This window comes from Prenolepis imparis, unplaced genomic scaffold (genome assembly GCF_030444845.1).
Source record: "Prenolepis imparis isolate NDT839.2.m4 unplaced genomic scaffold, iyPreImpa1.0 SCAF_3, whole genome shotgun sequence".
NCBI classification, from domain to species: domain Eukaryota; kingdom Metazoa; phylum Arthropoda; class Insecta; order Hymenoptera; family Formicidae; genus Prenolepis; species Prenolepis imparis.
Window position 1 is genome coordinate 14,303,421 of NW_028141161.1, and position 26,740 is coordinate 14,330,160.

General features: G+C 36.8%; 1 protein-coding gene across 9 annotated transcripts in view; it reads left to right on the forward strand.

Moving 5' to 3' along the window:
* Window positions 1-26,740, forward strand: part of LOC145933994 (cell adhesion molecule 1-like) — a 153,086-nt gene that overhangs the window by 76,276 nt on the left and 50,070 nt on the right. For all 9 annotated transcript variants that reach the window (XM_083034121.1, XM_083034113.1, XM_083034114.1 and 6 more), the window contains one exon: window positions 24,795-24,870. In XM_083034121.1, coding sequence (XP_082890247.1) covers window positions 24,795-24,870 — 76 coding nt within the window. The remainder of the gene's footprint in view (window positions 1-24,794; window positions 24,871-26,740) is intronic.

The window sequence follows — 26,740 nt, forward strand, 5'->3', positions numbered from 1 at the left end:
GGTACGAAATTCGTCGTAATGCATAGTAAAGCCGGGGGATCCTCGAGTACTACTTGTAATGTCATAATATCACATGTACTATTTCGATTATACACTACCGCAAGTGGCAACGCGGAACGAACGAATATTAAATAACAACAGGGAAATTATTCGAGGGAAATTATTTGAGCGACTCTTGGAATCTATCATATCTTGAAAATTGGAACGTTATCATTGCGTAATCGTAAAATAACAAAATCAATTCTATGCCATCGAAAGTCATTTTTATGCTAACAGGCGTGCTCGGGGAAAAGGGGGGGCGCGAATTAAGCGATTGTTGTGAAACCGTGCACCTTATAAAGTGCCCGCATCGACGAGTTCAACAAATTGAAAAATCGAAAACCGAAAATTGGCAGCTGATTTGAAAGAGAAGAAAATACAAGGATGCGCTCCGGGGTATTCCGGCGGCATTCCGCTCACAATATCGTATGCATTTTCGCGTCCCCCGATGTAATAAAGCTGAAATGCGCGAAACTTAATTTCCCGTCCCTCGGCGCGGAGGTTGTTGGAATTTGAATTTTTCCGCACGGTCTCGTATTCATGTAGCGAGAAACGTTCGGTTTTTCAGAGAAAAGCACGTGAGCGTATAAAAATGTCGCGGAGTGTGAAAAGCACGAGCGGAAGTATTTCCGATGCAAAAATCCATGCCTCTTGTCGAGCTTCCGCGGGTTTTCACATTAATAGGTAACTCCTTCATGATAAAAATATGTCAAAGGGGCGGAATTGCCGAGTGTTGCACGATAATTTATCGATCGGATCGCAAAAAGAAGATGAAAAATGAAGGAAGCTCGGCTCGATGGATGATTGACGCGCGTAACGAAGATGAATTAAAGAGTAGGGCCGATTTATCCGAGATAGCTATGGATCCTTGACAAATTTTCTCGTTAATCTAATACTAAAGAGAACGAGAGAAGCGTATTTATAATATTATCATTCGTAAACAAGAAGATGCAATTAGAGATGTACAATAGGAAGAGAAAAGAAAGGAGAAAAAATTAAGTTAATTATATTAATTCTTTTTGCAGTCTGACATTTAAATTTGTATTTACATTGATTTTTAATTATTTTTTACGCGTCGTGAATTAGTTATCTAAGAGAAACTAAATAAAATTACTGTAAATAAGATTAAAAATTTGCTTGAAAAGTTTTTAATCTTACTTATACTAATTTTGCGCGCACAAAAAGAAAATTGAGCGCAAATAATTGTCTCTAATTCTATATGAAAATGTGCTTCCGGCCAAAAGCTGACGGAGGCGCTTTGAAATTCTCTCATCGTTCGCTCGCCGGCGAGAAAATGTAAACGTCCAGACGTGTGCCGGACTTAAATCGAAAACGCACTCGAATGAGGCGAGTTATATCGCTTCCTCGACCGGCTCGCGCGACTCACCGGCCTCCCTCGAGCAGGCAGTCCGTTCGCCTGATGAAGATAAAACGGGATAATTATAGAGCCTATCGGGGATCGCGGCGCGGCTAAATTTGGTCGGGACACGCGAGATCGTCGAACGTTGGGTGCGGCAATAAAAGGAAAACCGGGACTTGGGTGGCGGCGGTGAAAAAGAGACGGCGAAAGAGGAAAATAAAGCCGCGGCGTGCGTCGCGGTACACACAGTCGGATGGAATAAAAAGCGAGGTAGTCGAGAGCGTGGAAATAGAAATAGAGCGGGCGCGAGAAGGGAGAGACGCTTAATTTTTCATACGGGATGTGCGCATCTGTGTTTGGCCGACCGCGCGCAGAGCCCCACGCGACCTCGCTAATTATTTCTAACTCATTCTTTTTTCATCCGGCTTTCTCTGTTTCGTGACTGCCGGATGCTGGTGGCAGATGCGGTTACCGTTGCCGCTGTTGCAATTCGCAGTCCAAGACGGTCGCTGTCGCTGCTCGCAAAACCCCCCTTTTCCCCCTCGTTAATCGTCCCGGTGCACGCGAATTCTATCTTCCGTCCCGTCTCGTGTTTTTTCTCCATTTTTCATTTTATATTATCGTATTTTAGTCTAAAGAGAAAAACTGAGTTAACCTATAAACACTATTAAGATGATGTTATCGAATCTGTCATCTGATGGATAATTGAAGAAATGTCAAACTCTTACCTCAGATATTTTAGCAAAATAGCACGCCTTGGAAATAGCGACATGCATCTGATATAATATAAACGATAATACAAACTTTTTATGATTATATATATAAACGTACAGACGTTTTATATAGTTCAATTATTAGAATTATTAGAAGAAAATTTAGAAGAAGGCAATTTAGAAGAAAAGCAATTAGAAGAAAAATCACTGAAAGATACATAAACATTGTATTTTCTCTCTCGCGCGCCAACTTTGTCTCTTATTTGCTGTTGCGAAGAAAAAAGAAAGAGGTTCCGAGAAGTTTCCCTTGGCTCTGTAAAAGAAAAACTATCGATTGCAAATCGTAGTTTCAGTAATTACTCTGACACGAGCTTTCGCTAGACTCAAGCAGTATCGTCAAATGCTCATTGGCTAAACGTACGCTCTAATAGCTTTCTTCACCTCTCGCATTTTCTCTTTTCTCCCCCCTTGTTTTTCTTTTCTTTTTCGCGTCTATTCTCATGGACTTTTGTGGAAAGGCGCTCGACCAAGTGCGATCTCAGCAAGCTCCTGATGTTTCGACCTACTCGAAACGAAAACGAAAATGTCCACGATGGGTCAAGCACAAATGTGAGCAATAGTTTCTTCTTTTCGTCGACAAAAGCGATCATTGTTTTATTTTCAAAATTACGTTTTTTACAGATATGCATTATAGTTTAATATTTTGTTTGCATATACATACATATGTCAAAACGTTTTTTATGCTTTAAATTTTATCTACTTATAATTTATCATATAATCTTTTTTTATATCGATATTAAATATTGCATCACCAAATCGATGGCAGTAGATTTTGCATTACGATGGATGAGAACAATATTATATTTAACACTTAAGAGAGTAATTTTTCAGCTTCAATTTTAATATTCGTAAAATTCCTGTTGCACTTTGATTAATCTTTTTGTACTGTCAAAAGGTTTTAAATCTTTTCTCTTTATTCTCGAATAAAGAATCGCGTTCACTGTTGCATTAAAATTTTATTTTACGCTACATCTTTAAAATGTAAGAGAAATAAACGAAACTAGCGAGAGATAAAATCGTGCAGTCTCGTCATCGAATAATATAATAATCAGTGGACGAAAGAGTCGACTCTTTCGATAATAATAGCCGAGAAACTTTGGCGACGATAATATTATATTACGGGATCCACGTTCGATTTAATTCTCTCTCACAATTTTTACTTCCGTGATGCTAATGGCACCAGTTTAAAAGTCAGCCCTCACTGTCGTCTTTATCGGTAACTTCTTTCATTATACGAATAGTTTCGCTTGCATATTTTATATCTTCGACTTCTACTACCGATTAATCTCCTTTGTTCCTTATCGCTTTCCTACTTTGTTACCTCCTTGCATCCACGAATTTTCTTCGTATAAAGTACCTTTCGCGGAAAAATTTAAGTTCGAACCTCGTGATCGCGGAGCAAAATCGAAGATGTTCATTTCCATCGAACAACTGGACTGGAAGCTATTTCGTTATCTATTACATTATCGCATATTGTTCGAAACGTGGCCGAAAGCGGGGCTTTCAAATCGCGGGATCGAGCTCACCTCGGCGCTTTAATCGACGACAAAATCGATACGCTTGCCAATCCACGGCCAAATAATTGACATTACATAAAGTATTCAGGTTGCAATGCCGAGACCGTTTAAGCCCCGCGCTCGTGCGGTAGTAATTTTCAATTCCGCGGGAAACGAAATGTCATAACGTTGTCACGCGAAATGACGTTAATGGCGAAACAAAGTGACGGGTTTAAAAGGGTGTAACGGAATGCAAAATTATCGGTGAATTTGTTAGAACTCAATTTAAAACAATTTGTGCTCGCTCTCTCGCACGCTTAACGGTGCCCGCAAATAAACAACGAAGCTGAACTGTCGGATATTGTTCGAGCGAGCTTATATTAAATTTTCCTCGCGTATCTCTTTGTATGTTCTTTCTCGATGTCTCTATCAATATTTAGTGTCCGGATTGATATTAACGTATAGGGACATCTTTTCTAAATATCCTATCGAGACTTTCTTGGCTGATATGATATAAAGATGACATTATATAAAGATACGAAACGTATATGAATGAAAATATATTTATAGTACGATATGTAACATTTACGCGACGTATCGTCGAATATTATTTTCAGATCGATGCGCAGAATCGTTTTTAGCCCACATTATATTACAATTTTAAAGTAAATTGACGAATATCGATTCGTAATTTCGTTAACGTTGTCTGACTGGTTTAAAATTGCTCGCAAATCGACTATGGATACGATTTATTATCTTTCGAAAATAGTAAACATTTATCGTAGGAAAACAGTCTTTAAAACCGTATCGAGATAGATGATGCCGTAATTAATTCCATCTAAATGGACCTCTGTTACATATGTACGCGACACCGCCGCAAAACTTTATATTCGCTTTTCGCAAACCGACCGACACACAGGATATAAAACGGTCTAATGAAGATTCCGCTCATTAACATCTGACTAACGAGCGCGTCCAACTGAAGAACCGCACGACAAGAGTATTAAGCTCGCTCAGTCTACTGCGCACAGTCAGTCGTGTGCCTGATCTCACAATCGGATACCGTTATTTTTTGTTTGTTTCTTTTTCTCCGCGATTTTCAGCGGGGAAAAAAAGTCTCTTTCGTCTCAGCGTATAGTCGTCTATCTGTCGGGAAACAGAAGTCCGTAGTTTCGACGCCGCCGTCGCCGCCGCCGACAGGACGGACGATGTAATTAAAGGTGACACCGTCAGCGCGTCCGCGGCGGGACGCCAGGCAGGCAGTCGTACAATTACGACGAATAAAATTTAACGAAGTGTGCATCACGCGCCCGGTGCGATTCACGCGCACACGCGCTTAATTAAGCTCGCTCGCCCGCTCATTCGCCGTCCCATCCCGGGGTATAACTTGATCCGCGCGCGATTCCCGGCCCACCGAGGTATGTAAATCGAGTTCCCGTTTCCTATGGCCCGGATCGTGTAATTTTCCACTCGCGTTCGGGATCAGAGAAAAATAGCGGAAAGGACGAATGAATGAGAGAGACAGGAAAAACGAAACTCTCGATTATCCTGGTGTCCGCGAAGGTATTTTCGCGTTTCGGTCGGGATTGCGGATGAGGCTTTAGTCCTCCGGATTATATTTTCCATTACGCTGTTTGCCAAGTAAGTTGCGCACTAATGTTGTTGCGATATAGTATATGTATTATATACGAAGGGTATAATCCCGCTAAGAAAGGAACCGATTAACGAGGAAACAATTCGCGCACGCGATAACGAAACATCTCTTTATTATACATGGCCGAATACCACAGTAAGTAAACCGTTCATTTCACGCTACGTGTATTATCCAGTTTCTCATATATATCGAGGAGAGAAAATATATATATTTATAATCCTCTGATGGGAATTTACAATCCCGCAGAAAACAATCGCCATGCGAATAAGAAGCTCATTTTAAATCCAGCAATCCAACGCGTCCCTTAACGATTCGTCCCTTGTTCAAAAATACACATGTCAAATTTAATTTATTTTATTGATTTGTGAAGCGCGTGCGATGAACCGATTCTATTCACGATTCATCTTCATCGTTTCTGTCACCGTTTATACGAAAATTCCGATCGGGCTTCGTCGAACCGCCGGAATGTGTCCGGATCTTGTTACGGAATTTAAAATGTAACGCTGACTCTGGCTAAATTCCGAGTCTCCGTTTCTTCTCCCTGTGTCTTCTGTTCCCCCGGCATACACACTCGCGTTTCCAATTAATTTCTCTATTTTCTTTCGAAACCGCATTCCTCCGCGTGAAGAGACGTAGGTATGTATATACGTAAAAGCGCTGGCGAAGCTCTGAATTAGTCCGGTAAATGTATTCCGAGCGTTATCGCCGCAGTTGTATATATTCCGGACCGTTTCCGGGGAGTAGAAAAGAGGAGGGTGCGAGGGAAGAGGATAATAGCCTTCACGTCGCAAATTGTACTCGACGAAGAAATAAATCGACGAACTTACGGGCGCAGCCCGACTTTTCCATGAATTTCGGAACTCTGTTCTGTTTGTCTCAGGCAGGAAAATAATTTACGCTTTCCGCGACAAATCCTTATACCTTCTCGTCGCGGCTACTGCCGCGTCTGTGTTTTTTCAAACCGACTCCGCCGGCGCGAATTAATTTCTCGTCTCGTTTTTCTAGTCGCCAACACTTTCTACGGAGATTTTCACTCTGATCGCGACCGAAAGCAGTTTCTGTGTTTTTCATTTCAATTTTTTCAGCGCGTTATTTCAGATACGCGACACTTGAATTTCTTTCAACACACAAACTCGATTACGCGATTCATACAATCCTGTCATGCAAATGAACGTATCGTGAATGCACGCCTGGCCTAGTTATATCAAATCGTGCCATGTCTCTTCGAACTTCTGACTGTGTCAATTTTAAGTTGAGCAACTTAAGTTAATAATCCAACGCATCTCCAAAGTAAAAAAATATGCATCAGGAAAACTTTTTATATTTTCTAAACTAAAATAAGCAATAAAAAATTACGTAGAAACTGAGGAAATGAGCAAGTTGCCCGACTTTTACCTTTAATGTCTTTTACTCAATTCCATCAATTTATACACATAAAGAATTGAACTATATGTATATCTTCCCGATACATACATGCTTAATTAGAATCAATTATAATTTGCCTCTGCAAATATAATTCTCAAGAGATGTGTTTTATTTTTCGCATAAGCAACGATTCGCCGGGAGCTAAGCTGCCGTGCAAAGCGGCATCGCGTTATATATATACTATATATATATTCGTATTCCGGTGTAATTAGGAATAATACTTCCCAGCGCGGAGACCGCAACGACGAGAGAAGCGTAATGTTGGAAGAGAGGGCCGAGAGTGCAAAAGCATGATACATAAAATGTAAATTTCACGCGTTCTTATTTTTCCTCGTCGCGCGGCAGCGGCGGCGCATAACACTTTTTGCGGCCTGTACAATGCACCCCAGACAAATTTGAATCTACGGCCGAACAGAACACGCGGGATACTTTAAACCCTTCGCATAATTACTCGTAACAGGATATAAACGGGGGAGCAGCTCTAGTTGGTTCTAGTTATGCATATCTATGCTGAATCCGACTTTGGCGCGGCATATATATTTGTATTTAATTCCCGCGAAAATTGTTACATATGCGTCTAATTACCGGGCCGGATGACAAAAAGCGTTATCCCGGTTGCGGGTAAAACTATATCTGTCACGCGATACGCGCTTTTACGCGCAACTCGCACTTTCTCACGACACCTATCTGCCAAATTTCCGCAAATTTTCAGGCCATTAAATATTAATGATACAACAAAAGCAGGAGCAAGCATGTAACACAATTGCCGCTCGTTGAACTCAAAGTTATCTCACGATGAGTATCATATACATATAAATACTCATCGAGCGTGAGAGAATGAAATTTATGACGAATACGTCGAAAAAAAGTCGATTCATTCTTTTTTCCCTGATTATTTTTACGCGCTCTTGTCGTCGTGCTCGACTTCGGTCGCTATATATATATACATGTTTCCTCGCTAACGTGTAATTTGCGACTCGTTTTTCCATGTTTCGTAACGGGAAGAATTCACGTCATGTAACGAGACAAAACCCCGTTTTCAAAGAACCACTTTTGTCTGGCACTCCCGTCCGTAACATTTCACTGAATTTTTAGGGGTGCTCCGTGATTTGCAACGGATGCGAGAAATTTCATATTTCATGAGAGCCGGCACACGCCACCCGTAGCTTCGCTCACGCGTTTCTCGGGGTAAAAATTTATCTCTGGAGATGCTTCGTCTACTTGTCGTTTTCCAACAAAAATTATTTTAAAAAATGCGAGAATACTATTGTTAAAAATTTATGAAGCGCAATCACCAATCTTTACTATAGAAATAAGTAAGCGAAAAAAAAAAAAAACAACGGAAGTCTTGCAAATGCCGAACAGAGAAATATACTTATAAAGGATAAAATCTGGCCATAGTTCAGAATAATCCTGAATTTCACGGACGATGTTCGCCGAAGTTAAAGTGTTATGTACATTTGTAGACTCTCTCTCTTTCCCGTAAGTCGATTATCGAGTAATGCTAACGGAGAACATGTGTGATTGCGAAGAAAAAGAAAAATCTTACAGATGTAGATTATACATATTTATATTAAAATTAGGAGATATTTCCTGTTTATACAATATTAAAATGAGTAACGTTCCTTCATCTTAATTAGTAATTAGAACTTTTTTATATATTAAACGATATGACATTTAATCCTTTTCGTCTCTATACTTTCTTTCTATAATAATAATAATGAACAAATAATAATAGTGATAACAATGGCAAACATGTAGGATATTACATGTTACTATAATAACATATCGAAAATGATATTGATACTAATTATAATAACAATGAGGATGAGTATAAATTGAAATTTGTAGATTGTTATAATAGATTACAATAAGCTGTTAAAGTATGCTTGTTCACTGCTCGATCAATGTTATACGTCAATCGAACGAACAATGTACAATAGTATTTATATAGCGTAGTTTAAAATTCACAAAGTTAAAATTCTTCCTTAAAAAATATACATAATCTTATTAACATTATTATCGCAGCCGCGCGCACAATTCTTTTTACCTGTTATCAATTTCGATAACGTTGAGTCTTAAAAAGATATAGAAACTATTCATTTGTCGGATAGAGAAATTATTTGTTTGATGTTGATACGGTATATTATTAAAACTGATAACAATATTATTAAAATTGATAAAAATTATTCTGTTATTAATAATAGAAAACTCGCGCACACATACATACAACTTCTATAATAAATATAAAATATAAATTAATAAATATAAAATATAAATTAATCGTAATAAATATAAATATAAAATATAAATATGAATATAAAATATTCGCTGCAATTACCTTATGTAGTAAATTGTGCATACGTTTTTGTTACGTGTGTGCGTATTATTACTTCATAAATTATATTATATTAGAGAGAGAGAGAGAGAAAAATGCAAAACATATAAATTATACTTGAAAAATATTTCTTATAAGAACTGTTAACACAAAAATTGAATTTTATGCAATATGCACTAATAATTTCAATCCTGGCTTTGCTTCTAAAATCATTTTTAAAAGCTGGTATTAAAATACCATATATATAATATTTATAATTTTTGATAAATATTTTATGCGTTTTAAATTCATATGCAATATTAAAATTTACAATTGACTTACCTAATGAGTTTTCATTTAACAATTGTTTAAAAAAATAATATTTTAACGAAACATTTATTTTCAAATAAATAGAGAATTGATTCATCAAAAGTTATCAGAATAAGGATTATGACAAATATTCAGTATATCTCTGTATTATCAAAGATAAATGCGATATTATCAATATGATTCTCATAGTCAGCGAGCAATTTGTACTTATTTACCGTGATCCTTCATTAAATATTCAAATGCATTGAACGACGTCGGTCGATGATACCGTGGATGAGCGATCAGTGACGCAGTAGAACGTTGCACGAAAGCACTCGAAAACTTGTCCTCTCTCGTGGTTGAAAGCACTCGAAAAATCGCGCGGCTCTATGGCAAAAGTACGTGAAATCACCCGACAATGTAATATCGCCCTTCCTTGACAGGCGCGAAACTTAATCACGCGACCGACGATGTTTTTCCCTTCTTTTTCTTTTCTTTTTTTTTACTATTTTCGACACGCGAAGCGTGATTGTCGTATCACAATAACATTGTTACGTGGCCGGAGGGTGCTGACCTTAAGCACCATGGTGATCGGTGGACCGTGGCTTCCCGGATTTTACAAGGAACCTCTGCCGTGCTTTCGTGATACACGCGACATCCTCCACAAATCACCCGAAATCGCCAATTTAAGGAAGCGGCGCGAAACAGCATCGAGAATTCGAATCTTCTCAGCTGCACGTACCTAGGAATGTAATCTGGCGAATACGAATTCTCACGGGAAATGGCTCGTTGGTTTTCGGACTTTTAAATCGCCTCTTTTGTAGCGGTTGTCCTGTGATACATTCTCTCTAACGCTTCGGACTTTTAAAAATATTAAAACGCGGAGGAGACGATAAAAAACCTACATTAATCCTGTGAACTCTCTTCATAAATAATGGGAAAAGATAATGTCCGGATAAGGATACTAAAGTATCTTCAAACTACACTACATGATCTGAATTAGCAATAAGCAAATTGTTTAATGAATGTTTGCTTACATTTTCCATTGTTTGTGTTCATTAAGCTGTCTCTATTGATCAGTATATCGATTAATATAACTAACTTCATTAAGCAATGTAAACATATAATGTTAAATTAAATATATGTTAACTTTCTACACTTTGTTATAAAATGCTAGAATGTTAATTAATGAATTAATATGAATTATGATTTTATAAGAAGCATAGATTGCGCCGATAGAACTTGTTTATAATCGCGTGAGAGTTCCCAATTTCATATTTTCAAAGTTTATCAGATCTGTCGCGGAACTTTCTAGTGTGACGATTAATTTATTCCGCCTACCTTGTGCCATCAAAGAGAGGCTATAGTACTATCGCAACGAAATAATACATTTTTAACATCGCTAACCGCTGCAACCTTGTTTCTTTCGTAGATGTCATCGCCGGCGAAAATAAACCCTTTCCTTATCCCATTACTATCGCGGATTTCATTTTTGTTATTACTCCTCGTTGAATCGCGTTTAAGTCCGTTTACACAGTTGAAAATGGTCGGTCATTGTTTACAGTCTATTCGTTCTCTTTCTGTCTCCCGTTCCGGCCTCCTTTTTCGCTATTACCGCAGCAAACGGAAGAGTTATATGTACTTTACCATCCATGGCATCCTTATGCAAAGTAGTGTAAGCGATTTGATTTTATTATAAAAAGAATATCGGTTAATTGGTTTTTGAAACAATTTAAACGATTATTGTAAAGAAAATTTTAGTTAAATTAAATTATATTTTCTAAAAAAAAAGAAAAAAATTTTTAATTAATATTAGTATTATTATTAATCCTAGTTTTCGCGTTCATTTATCTGTAAAATTGCATTTTAGAGCATTGGTTATTAAAATTTATTTAGAGAGAGAGAAGACAAAATAAAATATATATTGCAACATTTCTGTATAGTTCTCTAATCTTTTAAGAAATAGAAATATCAACTACGCACACAGAAATATTAACTACGCATCTAGATAAAAAAAAAAAAAAAATGAATGCATTATTATTATTTTTCGAAAAACTTTAATTAAAAAATATACCGAGAAATTTTATATTGAGTTTTTTTTTTTTTAAATTTTGTCTTAAAACAAATACTAGCGTTTATGAGTTAAATATTGCACTATTCAGCCGTTCTTTTTTTTAAACAAATTTTTACGATTGAAAGTATATGTTATTGCTCAAGTTTTTACGCTATAGTTTCCGCAAAATAAAAAAAAAAGAATTTTTCGTAATATTTGCATTTTTTTCCACATGGTTCACAATAAAATATTTTGAAGCTGTATGAAACATGCAAAAGTGGCAACATTTTTCATGGTTAAAGTACCTATATTTTAAGGTTGTACAATTTTTTGCGATTAAATTTGCATTTATTATCTGATTTAATATTATAATTATTTTCTATTTTTCTCTTATCAACACACTCAAATTTGCGTTCTTCAATTAATGTAGCATCATATACACACACAACATAAGTACAACATTAGTATAGCAGCGACCAAGTATTCAGGTCATTGCACGAATAACCATTAACACCTGATTGATCGACGAAACCTACCATTACGGCCGGAAATACGAACCTCCTCATCAGTTACCTTTCTCATAAATGTTTCTCTTGCAATGGAGAGGTGTTGCGTTATCCTCGCCTGAAAGAATGACACATGAAACGTGTCCAGCATAACCAACTTCTGTGTTATTCTGCACGTGAGAAATATCCGTATTGTTTTGAGTACATAAAGTAACACATATAAATGTTCCATCAATGAAACTCAACTTAGCAATATATCTTATCGTTCTTTCTGTGTCCCATAAGATTTAAGAGATTATTTAATAACTTTGTAAATAATATATTTATTTCAATTATTATTTCATACAACTATTTATTGCACAAATTTGTTTCATGCGATTTTAACATAATTTGCAAAGCGTTTCGATCGACGAAATGCGATTATCGCTCATGTTATACGAGTCCGTTGGAGCGTTTTCGAAAAACGCCAACCCATGCGACAACGAGCGCACTCGTGTCGCGGTAATTAATATTAATGCCGGGTTGCGTTTCGGCTGAGTCAGCGACAGGACGCACCAGCAGCTAGCTAGCATGTGACGGCCGCGCCGAGCTGTCTCGACGCACTAGTGCCGACGATGGGTGCCGCGGGGGGATGAAAGAATCGATAGTCACAAAGCACGCGAAAAACTACCTGCTCGCTCAATGAAGGAACGCTCTCGCTTTCGACGTTTCCGTCGTCGCGTAACACCTCCCTGCTTCCGTCTCCATCACAACAGCATTGACTACTTTTTTTTTTACACACTTGAATCAGCATTCCATCCCCTCTGCTTCCCTCGGAAAAAGTGACGAAGAGAAAGGGCGCGCGCTCGAGGGTGAAATGCATGGCATTCTGATGGCATTATATGTGAGCTGTATAACCGGTACGGTTTATATTAGAGAGAAAGAAAGACCTCCCTTTCCTCATCCTCTACGTAGAGCTCTCTGTACTTTCTACCGTCCACTTCGGACGAGGGCGCGAAGCAGTCACGCCATGAGCCGGAAGTGACCCTTTCCCCGGATTCCGTGTCCCGTCCCGCCGAGGGTCGTAAAGACAAAAATCGGGACTCTTATCACCGGACAAATTTATCACCATAACTACCGTGGGTGTGTATGCGCGCGCGCGCGCGCGTGAACACGTACAAGAGACATAAACGAGGCGAAGTGACTTTATCCGACGACTGTGTCCAGCCGCGGGCAACAATTATCTTTTCGTATGTTCCGGAGTCGCTAGCGACATTCATAAAGGGGGAGAAATCAAGGAGAAAGGAGGAAGATTATGCGAGATGATCTTAAACAAATTTTCTGGATTCACTGGGAGTGTTAACAGGTTTTTTTTTATAGATCATTTTCTTGCTCCAAAATTATCTACGCATGTCTTCTAGCAATAGAGCTATATTATCCATTAATCTTTGTATCATATACAACACGTAATCTTTCTCGTGAATAAAGTAAAATAAATTTTTTTTTCAATTTTTTCGTTTTTTACTGAGATTGTTTTATTTTTTCACATATGTGAATAATGGCAAAATGTTCAGTAATTTTATATTATCCATTAATCTTTGTATCATATACAACACGTAATCTTTCTCGTGAATAAAGTAAAATAAATTTTTTTTTCAATTTTTTCGTTTTTTACTGAGATGTTTTATTTTTTTCACATATGTGAATAATGGCAAAATGTTCAGTAATTTGTAAATGTCCGTTAATTACCGAAGAGATGAACAATTAAGAGTAATAATGATTGATTAAAAAATGACTAAGAAGGAATTAATAGAGATTGAATAGCAAGAAGCTTCGCGGTGAACAAAATATATTTGGAAGCAATTTCATTAGAAGAATTTTCTCTTTCAACTGAAAAGTTTTTTGTTTTCAAATATTTAGATAGTGTGGCATTTAAATTCCAAGAAGAGCAAAGCATGCGGCAATTCGTCAATGTCAAGACAATGCGGCTGCCAGTATGCAGTCGTGCATGTACGTATCTTAGCGGCGTGTAACGAAACAGCGATATTGAGTTTAGAAGTAGTTTAACCGCAAGAGAAAGTTTCCCAGATAGTGATGCAGCATATGTATCGATCAGTGATATATGGCTGCAGTCCGTACTGTAACTGTTGTATAAGAATACCAATTTTTTTCTCTTGACACGATATATCTTGTTCTATTTGTATATTTAGAAAAATCTGTTACCCAATTAAAAATATCTTATGTCTTGCAGGTCCCCCCATCTTAAAAAGATTTATTAATATATTTTTAAGATTGAGATTATAAAGTATCTTAACACGACTAAAAGCAATTATTAAGAAATAAATAAATTTTTTGAAAATGTAAATATCTTATTATCAAGATTATTAACGAAGTTTAGTAATTAACGAACAATTAATTCATAATTATCTCAAAAGAGGTTCTGAGACGAGTTGAAATTTCATTTGCTGAATTTTTTATATCCTTGCAAGCTTTTAACGAAAACTCTTGTTATTTCAAACAGACAGCGGAAGCTCCGGACGAATGTTAACATGGAATTCACGTGGGAAGAGTTTTAGAAACTTATTTTCGTGGTAGATATATGATATCGACAAACTGACGAAATAATCGTATGGAAATCGTTGTTATATTCTATTCGCTTCTATTCGCGGAGAAACGCGAATTTAGGCATCAGTTTAAAGTCGTAACTTAAATTTTCTACGGTTGAATGTCTAATTATGCGCTTATTTTCGCGACGAATAAAGGAGAAATAATGCTACAAATATTGCATTTCTCTCGCGAATGTCTGTAATTAGAAAGAAGGAGAGAGAGAATTATACCGAGTAGGTATAACATATATATTCGATCCACGCGTTTATATCCCCGTCAAAAGGAAACGCGAACGCTGTGGTTAATATCTGGTGCTACGTGTAATAACGCGAACGATCGGCATTTGTTTCTATCCTCGTTCTCGCGATATTGCAGCGATTGTGTGCGCAAACTAGTTTTAGAATTTCTGGAACCTAAATAGAACAACAGAGCTAGTGAAAAATCTTAGAAATAAAGTAATTTACGTTATTATATTTAGCCAGAAAATAGAGCAGAGAGTAAAATGGCTTTATTATTTATAGATTATTATTTACAGCCTATTTATTAATGATCAGAAAAATTAAACAAAAGAAAAATTTTATGCAAATGAGCTTCTCGCGATTAGTCCGAAATCGCTTTTGCTCCTCACCGCCAAGTGCTACCACTCGGTGTGCTTTTGAAAAGTCATCACGATATAGTCCCGCGAAAAAGGCACACGGGAGTCGTGAACTCTTTTTATAGTTGAATCGTGCCCGGGAGAACGGAGATTTTCTGAATAGCACGAGAGAGCAAAAACGTATCGCGTCACGACTGTTGTCCCCGGCGCGACAATTAAACTCGGGAGATCCTACTCGCGGACTCCAGTCCGCGGTATACGTCGTATCGTTATAATGAAAACGTTAATGTGTTGTGAGCGTCGCTATTCCAGTTACGTGAAGCTCATCTAAATACGATATAATGCTCGACCGGCCATTGCCTTACCTTCTCCGCGAGGCTTTAATTCCGAGTGTATATATAAGGTGCGCATCCGCTACATGTAGCGTGACCAGAATACGAATCTCAACCTGCTCGGACAGGTAGAATAGTATACAGGGATAAGATAAGCGGACTGTCAGGTACTTCTCTTTATTGGGATACAATCTAGTTCGTATTAATCAAACGCGCAGTCCCGCGGAAAGAAATGGACTTGTGTCGTTGGCGGTGTTGAGTTATCAAACGTAATCATCGCGTTGCAACGTAAAACTCCACCTGCCGATATAAACTCTGTCGAGACTATGGACACATTAATCATGCAAGAGGGTGGGAGACGATGGAACACTAGTGTTTTTTATCGGTGGTTTGTGTGTGCCGCATGTCCGATTCTGTAAACGCATCGCGATTTTAGATCATCCACTTGGATTAACTCTTCGCACGAATATTACTTTTGAACCGCACTCGTAAAATTTACACCAGTAATTTAATAATACATCACTAGTGAGAATTATTATTTAATGGCCGAACTTTACGCGGAATTAATACAAACTTTTAGTCAGCGGCTTATCTTACGCTCTACTAGGGCGTCATATTTTGTTAGCTCACTAGGTGGCCAAATGCTTGAAGACGGTTCTGGTCGGGATGATTGGAATAACTATGTAGTATATTCGGTAGCGAAGGAAAATGGAATAAGCGTAAAGTTTATTCGACGTGAGCACACGTCCGGGAAGAGTTAGCTACTCTCGTGCGCGATAAGTAGAATAGTCTAAAACAAACTATATCCGCGCGCGTTCAAGCACTCATAACTTTTACCGCCTGTCCTCGGGCAAATTATTGTGACAGGCTGTGATAAGTGTTCAGAAAATCAAATTATTTGACCAAACTAAATATTACAACATTGCGCGCAGTGATACTTAAATATTTCATCAGATATCGGATATCGTAATAATTCATGGTTTGTTATTTACGTCTCATAATTTTGGATCCTTTATTATCTGATAATATTTTCCAATTATTAATATCATTTAAATTAGAATTTTAAAATGTCTATTCTTTCTCGATCTGTCTCGTCAAGATATATATTCTTTTATATTAAAAAATAATTTTAATCTTACTGTAATCAAAAATCCATAAAAATCAATTATGTTTAATTATCATATGGAAGGCAAAAGTTGAGGCGGCATTTAAATTATATTTCTAAAATGTTTATTCTGTCTCGTCAAAATATATTTTATTAAAAAATAATTTTAATCTCTCTCTATATTCTGAACGATCAAAAATCCATTAAAGTCGTCAATCATGTTTAACTATGATATGAGAGGGGTAAAAGGGGAGGGGGAGCAATCACGTTTCATAAATTGGCAAACATTTGCTGAAATCTAATGTGGCAAGATACGATGGAAGCCAAGTTACAATAGAAGTCCCGTTTAGCGTGGCGAACAGATATAAAAGAGACTTTCGCAGTTAATTCCTCCTTTATCCAACCTGGAAAGCTTAACCGTCCGTTCTAGCGCAAAGGAGTTTGTGCGGTATATCGCCTAGAAGCTGAAAGCGACTAATTATTTTTTATTTCAACCACCGCGCGGTCGCCAGACAAAGGTTCTATTGCTCGTCGCGCGAGCGCGACAATTTTATACGCGATTCTTCCGTTATCCTCTCCTCCTCCTCTCCCTTCCTCTCTTCCCTTCACCCTTGTTTCTCTCTCTCTCTCTCTCGTTGTGTATTTTTACATTACGTTCTTACTTCCTTCGTTAATCTCTCGCGTTCCAGACAGAACTACTTTAGACTGATTTTCTTTCCTCGGTTTTTTTCCGCCGATTCGTTAAGAAACCGTCCGAAGCAATTTCTTTCAAATTAAATCTCCTACAGACACACAAGTAATCGCGAACGTTATCCATATTATGACCAAATATCATCGTTGCAAAAGATATTTTCGGCTTTTCTCTTGGAAAATACGACCATCTTCAACTCTCCATTAAATGTATTAACCGTAGTGTATCAGAGTATACAAGTTTATATTTCTTGAAAAATTTATTTTTGACTTGTTATTCTTGACTGAAAAATAATTAAAGTATGTAAAATTTATTTAAAATAAATTAATGTTTTCCGTGTTTATTTTTTTATTAAAGAAAAAGAAGGAAAACGAGAATTTTACACCGACTTCGTTTTACAAGAGATCGAAACACGTATTTCTCTGATGCACATACGATTTATAGAGAATCCGCATGCATATATGCATCTCGGAGATACATATCTTAACTTCATGCATTCAAAATTGAGATTCAAGATTTGAGATGCTAATCCGTTAAATGGAAAAAAAATTGACGATGATGTGGAGAAAATTAACGCCATTGTTTTAGCTGACATAGCGAATTTATGCGAACCCTGATGCAGCCGTTTCGTCAATTAGTTGCCAGCATCGCGAATCACGAGGAGTAATTCTGTTCTCTGGTACCGGATGACAATGATAGCGCGAGCAGGAGCAAAGACGAAGCGCTTGAATGTCGGGAGTCAAAGACAAAGTGACTATTACGCGCGCGGAAAACGCCGGTGAATTATTCAGAACGTTCTTCTGTTATGTACACAGTAGAGATAGGAACAAAGAACTGTGATACATCAATATCTTGGAAGTGAAATAACATTAATATTTTACGGTTTACATAGGGTATAATTGTTATACAGACGCGCTCTCGAGAAATAGGGCAGTAATGTACGTATCCATGTGTGCGAAATAATATTGTTCGCTCTAATTACATAGCGATAATATACAGGGTGAAAGTACAAGGAAACCAATCACACACATACACACACAGCGAAATATGGCGCGAATTCGCCGAACGGAATTTTCGAAATGAAACAGTTCCGGTGTAACTATGGTAATGACTTCGCGCAAAAAATGGTACGGGCCAAAAGGGCACGAAAAGAAAAAGCGTGTGCACGCGATCAACCCGGCATGACGACGGGCCGATAGCTTTGAAAAGCAAGGGAGCCTCGGGGCGGATCGCACGAAAACGATGACGCGCAGGCGAGTATCATCGATTCGACATCGTAACTCGTTCGTCTCCGAGTAATGGCGCAGTGCGGTAAATTCGGAACAACAAACGTTTCGTTTGACTCGACAGAAATAAGCGATTCTATTTTATCGTAGCCGAAAGCGATGATCGTCCTCCTGGTTTATCACCGCTGTATCTGGTCATCATTCGTCGATTTACTGAAATAAACTATGTACTCGTATAATAGATGATCACGCATTTGGCGCTAGTTTATCAAACGATGTTTCGATATTTACGACAATAAGTTAGTCAACGGTATTAAGTGAAAAGTAAAAGTCAATTATTGACTTATGCTAAAAATGATATCTTTATTATAATCAAAAAGTAACATACTTGTAAAAGAAAAAAGATAAGAATATACACACGAGATCAAAAAAAATGTTTTAATATTCTTCTAAAAAAAAAAAAGAAATAAAATGGATGTAATTTCAGATAATGTTTCAACTTATTCTGTTCCACATTCTTATCTTTTTTACTACTTGTCAATTAAGTTTCTATATTCCTTAAGATGCTAAATTAAGTAAAAGCACTAAATTTAAAAAGTTTTTCTTTTGTAATCTAGAATATCATTTATATGACATTTAGCCGGCATTTGACTTTTGTTCTATAATTTTGCACCCCGCGGTTGATCGCGTCTCTCTCTCTTTCTCTCCTCTCTCTCGTTCGGCCAATTGAAAGACCGACGAAATGACAGGCTACACAAACACGTGCGCGTGGCACGAATTAATTAAAACACAGCAGGTTGAGACGCGGCATCGCGTCGGCGCCGACTCACGGTGTTCCGTTCGTGATAAAGGACAGGGAAGCGTCGTTATTAATCCGCGTAAAATTAATGTCTGCTTATAATGAATTTCAACTTCGTTCCGGGAAAGCCACCGTAACGCGGAGGGCCATTCTGTCTCTTTCCCGCTCTCGATGTAGCGCCCGAAACGCGGACACTGCATAAATTAAAGATACCTCGGCATGCTCCCGGCTCGCAAGAAGTTTCAACGATAGTGCTTTTTTAGGTGCGTTATTATGCCGCGCTCTTAGATAAGTATTAAAATAGAACACGAGGCGTTTCTACAGTCTCTCTCTATATACGCGAACTTCCTCTTCCACGCGCACGTCCTTTATGCGCACGTATCGTACTTTATGATGTACTCTCATTCCTGGATTTAGTATGTTATAACACACATATTCATAGAGTTCTTATTAAAAATTCTACAGTCCCACATTTTCCGATATAAAATATGATAAAAAAAATATGAGATGGAAGATGACTTCGAGCTTCGTGATTGCATGGGCTTGTCAGATTGCGCCAAGTTTGATAATAAATCCTGATCGATAGCAGACTATGTCCATAAATTCAATCATGAAGCAGATCGCGTGATTTCGTGTGCTAAAGTATATATAGGTAATATTATTAAATCTTCTACGAATAAACAGCGATAGAAATTTTTATTTTCGAAAAAGATTCGTGAAACTTTAGTATTAAACTTAGGTGGTCTACTAATTTTTCATTCTCAGGAACAATATTTTTTTTTACATGTGCTGTACCAGATAGATTTAGAGTAATTATACGAAATCGGAAAAATAAATTAATATAGCTATTCGTATAGAGATCAATACATGTAAATGTATTGTTTTTTATAAATACTTTGAATAAATATTAAAATTTGCTTCTGTATGTGTGTGTATGTGTAAATTCTATATGTGACAGATTTTGAATATTTATTCGTCTTCATAATTTATATTATCATTATTTTAGAAATATTAAGTTTATAAAAAAAGAATAAATATTTCTAAATAAATGTTCGGCATTGGCAGAAAAGATTGTAGAATAAACTTATATTCTTGCATTCCTTTATTTCACTTTTACCAGCTTCAAAAGTGTGATATGAAAGGCTGTCAACAGAAGTTACAGCGAAATTAGCCTGTCATATCCTTCGAAATAGCATTTCCCACATTGTCTAATGCAAGAACAACATAACCTGCACTAACGTGGTAATACATAGTCCGCACGAGAAGCGTGTCTCTTAATGTCGTTTAGAGTAAGAACAGGGTAGTTTCGGGATTACACCGACTGATAAAGTGGCATTGTTCACGTAAGTTACTAATTCACATGAGATTGTGTGCGTCGTATAAAGAAATATTATTTGCTCTCTTAACGAAGATGAAGATTGGTGTGATGAGATGAAAAAAGTCAACAAACGAACGGAGAATATTATATATAATATATGTGTGTCTAAGAACAATATAGAATACAGAATGTTTTACGTCTTCAATTTTAATAATAAATAGTTTAATTAATTTGTATGTACTTTGCAGTAAAATATTTTTTTCCCTATAATTCTAAAATATTATTATACACACGCACACATACAAACACATTCTCCTAAATTTTTTTTTCATTAAATTAAAATTTATATGAAAATATTAAATTTTCATTTTTTTATAATTTTTCTATTACAAGTTATCATTTTTATTTTGTGATGTTATCACAAAAAAGTAAACTGTAGATTGTTAAACGTTCTCGATGCAAATTTCGGTATAATCGTTAAGTCATTGTAGAGGGAGAGCCTATTACGATATTCGCGATCATTGCCTCAAACTTGGGAAATTTCGTGAAGAGGTGACGGCTCTGGTGGCTATGCAAAGCCAAATCCCGGTGCAATTAATTTTCGGGCTAAATCGAAGCGCGATCCTCTCGATGGAATATAATCGCAGTCTCTCGGTCGGCGTCAGGACCAAAAGTGACTTGTCGAGAGCGAGGCGAGACCGCTTATCTACCTGGAAGCCACGATTCGTGTAATTCAACGGCCGATGCTAGAACACACCAGAAATGAGGACGTTATTGTAGTATAGACGAGCCGTGAAACGAGAAAATCGGCGACGATCGGCAAGACGTGATATCGATCGATCGATCATCGCGTTGCCCGCGATTAAGCTGCAATTTAATCGGACATCCACGAGCTTTTTACGCTCGTTCGAAGCAGCGATGCAATCGGGTCACTTCTCCTTCCGATCTGCGGATAATAGCGTAACGTCGCATCGTTAACGCGGAACGCGTTCGTTATTTCCCGTTTGTCCAGTTTCAACCATGTCGACTCGTTGAATTTTACCCTCCAACGATGATCACGTGGACGGATAACACTACGTGCACGTTTGCTTTACACAAATTGCTGTCTATTGAACTAGTCGACATTTCTATGGAATGTTACATAAAAAATATGTATTCAGAAAGAGAATTATATAACGCAGATTAATTATTGTGACTTTTTAGAAAAGAGAAGGGTGATTTTTTTTCAGGCAATATAAGTCACATTATTTGCAAATCACGGTGGAAATATTATGTATAATTTATTTTTAGGATGGTATCAGGGTTAAGCTTATAAATACTTAAGAAAGCATGGTAGAATGGAGAGGATTGCATCGATTTTCACTGTAATGCCCTAAAAACCACACAATGTGTTGTGGGCAGTTCTCCCTTATCTAATCCTCTTAGGGTGATCTCGAAACTCGGATTTACCTCGGACCTACATCACTTCCAGCTTGCTTCTGACAGGGCATAACAATTTCCACCGAGATGAACATTACTAGTTTACCAGTTTACCAGTTTACTTTGTGAGGTATATGCAGAATCGGGAGGCAGATTCAAGTCCTTCCTTCTCCACTTCTTCCTCCCCATCTCCAATTACGAAAGCTCGCGCGTTTCCGCAGAAAGTTTTGGTTTGCTCGACGTTTCTCGTGCGCGCGTCGCTGGCTAAACTGTTTAGACATGTCCTAGGACGAGCGAAAACTTCGAAGTGACGTTCGAATTTTGGTACTTACCATGTCAGGTAGACCATGTCGGAAGCTCCAAAGGATCGACAGGCCAGCGAAAGGGTAGTAAGACGATAGACGTTGCAGTTGCAGTCGTGAAATGAAATCCATTTAGTCGGAAAAGTAATATGATGTACGCATAAAACGGATAATAACTGAAAAAGGAATCAATTTTCCAACATGAATATTCTTCGTTTGTAACTTCGAATGCATGATAAATTATTGATACTTAAATTTCGAGATATGCCATACTCTTTAAAGTTCATGAAAATCTATTTTAGCCATCGGCCTATCTTAACTGCATCAATATTTCATTTGGCAGAGCGACCGTAAAATAAAACTTTTTACTATATCGAAAACTCAATCTTTTGCTATTAACTTGAATAAGGAAGAAAAACTCGCACTAATACACATATATACTTCTTTCATATAGACATGCATTGCTATTATGTCAAAACACGTATAAATACAAAAATCTTTATTCCGTTTTATTCCAAGCGTAAATATTCTTCGCTTTATTCCGTAGCGAATTAATATGTATGTACGAAATTGTCGTCTTACGAACTGTCTACGGGTTACATTTACGAATACAAGAACGCAAAACGAGAGAAGACTTGGAATGTGCGCCTGGAATGTTTTAGTCTCTACATTTAATCTGGTACTAAAAATTTCAGCTCGTCTCTGCCTAGGAATTCTTGTTCTCAACCTTTTTGCTTTTCATTCCCGTCTTTCTGACGGTGACGACGACGACGACGATAAAACGACGACAATGACGGCAAACTTAGATATCCCTATTAGTCGTCGTATCCGTATATACATACTTATGCACATTGCACATATACATTTCACTACGCTAAGATAAATACAAGAGTTGAACTTATTGTTAGATTTCTATACGGCTGCTCGGAGATTTTTCTTTACTTTTAACTGACGAGAATAGAAACGTGTTAGGAATATCGAATATTCGAATTTCAAACAAGAAGTGAAGACCCTAATTCGATGTTCTATATCTATATAAAGATATTGATTTTATTCGCATATTATCTCTCAAATCCTCTAACAAGTTTGTGAATTGCAATATTTAACAAAAAACAGTTTTTATAGAAAACAAAAAAATCACAATAATCATATATCAATAAATATATGAAATTATATAATTTTGTATTATTTAACATTTAACTGAATGATATAATTATTTTCAATTTTTATAAATATTTATCTTTTCTATGAAAATTATATGTAGATATCACTTGACATCATAAAAATATTTTCTCTCTCAATGATATAAGATTTTATTAATATTATGATTTATTAATTTTAGATTTTATTAGATTTTATTAATTTTATAATTAATGTCTCGAAATTGTTCGTAAAAGTTTGATCCCTGTTTTTGGCTCATCGAGCATATCGTGAGGATATAGAAGATGAAAGGAGAGATAGAAAATAGGGGCTAAATCGCGCGTGAAAAATATCTTAATAAGAGTCTATCTTCCAAATTAATTGAGCATCTAGTGTGATCTACTTCTAATCCTGTGGATCATCCAATCGCGGCACAATTTTCCAAGCTTTGCCGACCCTCGTCACTATTGAAAGGTCGACGCGATACTTTTTCGCGAAAAGATCCGCGGTAGGTCGAGTAACCATAGTACCGCTTTTTTAATGCTGCTATTGTGCGCTTGGTGGGTCAAGAGATTTACCGATTTAGGCGTGAAAGAAAGCGTCTTGCATTTGAAAACCTTCTTCATTGAAGTCTGCCTACATGCCGGTAGCGAATAGTGTTAGAATAGCACTCGTTCATAAGAGTTCCTGACGTGATCTAACTTGATCTAACTAGCAAAAATCGTCGCAATGGTCTTTTATCCATCTTTACAAATCTTAAAAGTGTCATAGAATAACACAAAAAATAAGAATATATTTGATTAAAAAGTTGTATTTTATTTAACAAGCGTATAAAAATATGTATTTTTTTTTGTAAACGGTTTATTGAAGCTATTATATTTTATTTTGATTTAATGAATCTTTTTAATTGATATTGATAAAATTTGATTTTAAACCGATATTGTAAAAATTATAAAATATACAGAAAAATATTTCAAGCGACAATTTCAACAAAACAATTTCAACAACAATTTCAACAACAATTTCAACAAAAGATATTTTGAAAGATTTTATATATGTCTATGTAAACTTTGTACATAAAAAAGTAAAATTTCTTTGTAGACAAAAAGTTATATTCCTCTAAAGTATGCTTATATGTAAATATATTTATAGCTAAAAATCATTTCAAGATGCTTTCAACGAATATCTGTTTCGTTTTTTTATCATCAGTACTATAATCGAACACTCGGGAAATTGTTGTCTCGCATTTCCAATGACATTGCATCGATAGCACCCCCGGGTGACAACGTATATACTCGCAATTGACATTTATGTGATCTCATGCGGGTTTCTCTCTTTTTCTGTTTCAGTCGCTGCTCTGAAGCTACTTCACATGAATGTTCCGGCGTACATCCTTAGAGGCAGGACCGCGCTTCTGGAATGCAGGTGAGAATGTTCGCCATATATGTAAGCCGTATAAACGTCAACTGCTTTCTGTGTGCGCAAAGTAGTCGTAATGTCGACAATCGTGTTTGCACTTTTGTCAGACTATGATATGACTCGCGATATGCTTCACGTATCAAGATTTTATTCCATAATGCTATTGATGATTTTATTCTATACATATACATACACATATAATTAGAATTATATGAAAATAAAATTACCTCTAATTGAAGTGTATATATAAACAAAACTATTCAATATATCCTAGAACTATTTATTATCTTATTAGTAGATATATATTAAATATTATAATTCGTATTAATTAGCTCGTAAAAAAATCACAGGTGCATAACAATGAAAATATGTTTATCTTTAATTTATGCACACATTTAAGAAGAAAAAAGATTCCATATTCTTCAGAAAATATTGAACAGTTCAGTAGCTGGTATTTATTATTTCTTATATTTTTCGCTCGGTTTCTCTCTCTCGATAAAGCACTCAATTATGAAAATATCAGAGAGAATTTCACTGTGAAAAGTCAAAGCCTCTTGCCTGCTTTTGTGTTGTAAAGCACGTAAACACGATCGCGTTAAACAGGCGCGTACCACCAAGATGTGTTCTGCGACTTATCGATCGATACACACTCTTATTTTATATGCAAGAGAGATAATGCGCATCTCGTTGAAACAAGACGCTACTTCACCCTCATTACATAATTTCTGCATTCCTCCTCTCGGAGCACCTATTACCTTCCTTTCGCTTTGGCACATCCTCCCTCATTATTCTCTCCAATTACAACATCCGATTTTACGACGTACCTAACAAAATCTCGTTCGGCGAACTTCGTTAAAAATTCCTGATATCGTTTTTTTTTTTTTTTTTTTTTCCCCAGACAATTAAGATCGATAAAAGCGAATTTGAATAATGAAAAAACCTTTGGTGTAAAAGATTTGTATCAGATTTTATACAATATTAAAGTAAAGAAAAAGAAAGATAAATATATATGGCTTGTTTGATACACTGATAGAAAACATAGAATAGAAAAAGAAAACTTGTTAACGACTCTCTTTAAAAATCATCGCCTTTACAATCTCAAAAACATAATTAATAAAAAATTATATTTATGAAAGGATAAAAGTAAATATATCATATAGTTGAATTAAAAATATCTTTTTAGATTGTCGGGTCGTGATTACGTTAATTTTGCATTCAATAATTGAATCGATTTGCTCCATTAATCAAGTTATAGGCTACGTAAAGAGGGCTCTGAAGGCTAATTTGATTAGTTTTCGAATGACCAGGCTGTAGCAGGATCTCGCAATAGCGTACCTGCCTCGATATAACAACGATAAATGACCGGTGGCGCAGGATTCGCTAAATAATTCGTCGAGGTATACGGATCGCACAATAAAACCGAAGTATCGCGGCATAATCACTAATGTATATCAACCCAGTTCCAAGCCAGCGGGCGTGAATTCTCTATATGTATGCACAGCGTGCGCAGAGTGCGCGGTGTGTGGTGAAACCACTGTTCGTTCGTTACAACGCAAATGGTAGATCGTAATGAAGGACTAGACCTCCCAGCGGATAGTAGATTTTACACGTGCGCCGAAAGCGAAAAACTATACCATCACTGTTGCATCGACAGTGCGCGCGGATACGCGCACGTACAAATTCCATTTCCATTCGGAATTATTAAGACCGCGGCTCTCTACTCTCTAATGCCGTAGAGAGAAAGATACGCGAGAAGATCGAACGAAAAATAGAAGAGAGAAGAGCCAACGGGAGGAAAATCCGGCGGGAGAGATGCGGCTACAGAAGAGACAATATGAAGGAAGACGAAGCCGTTTCTCGCATTTACCTCGCAAAG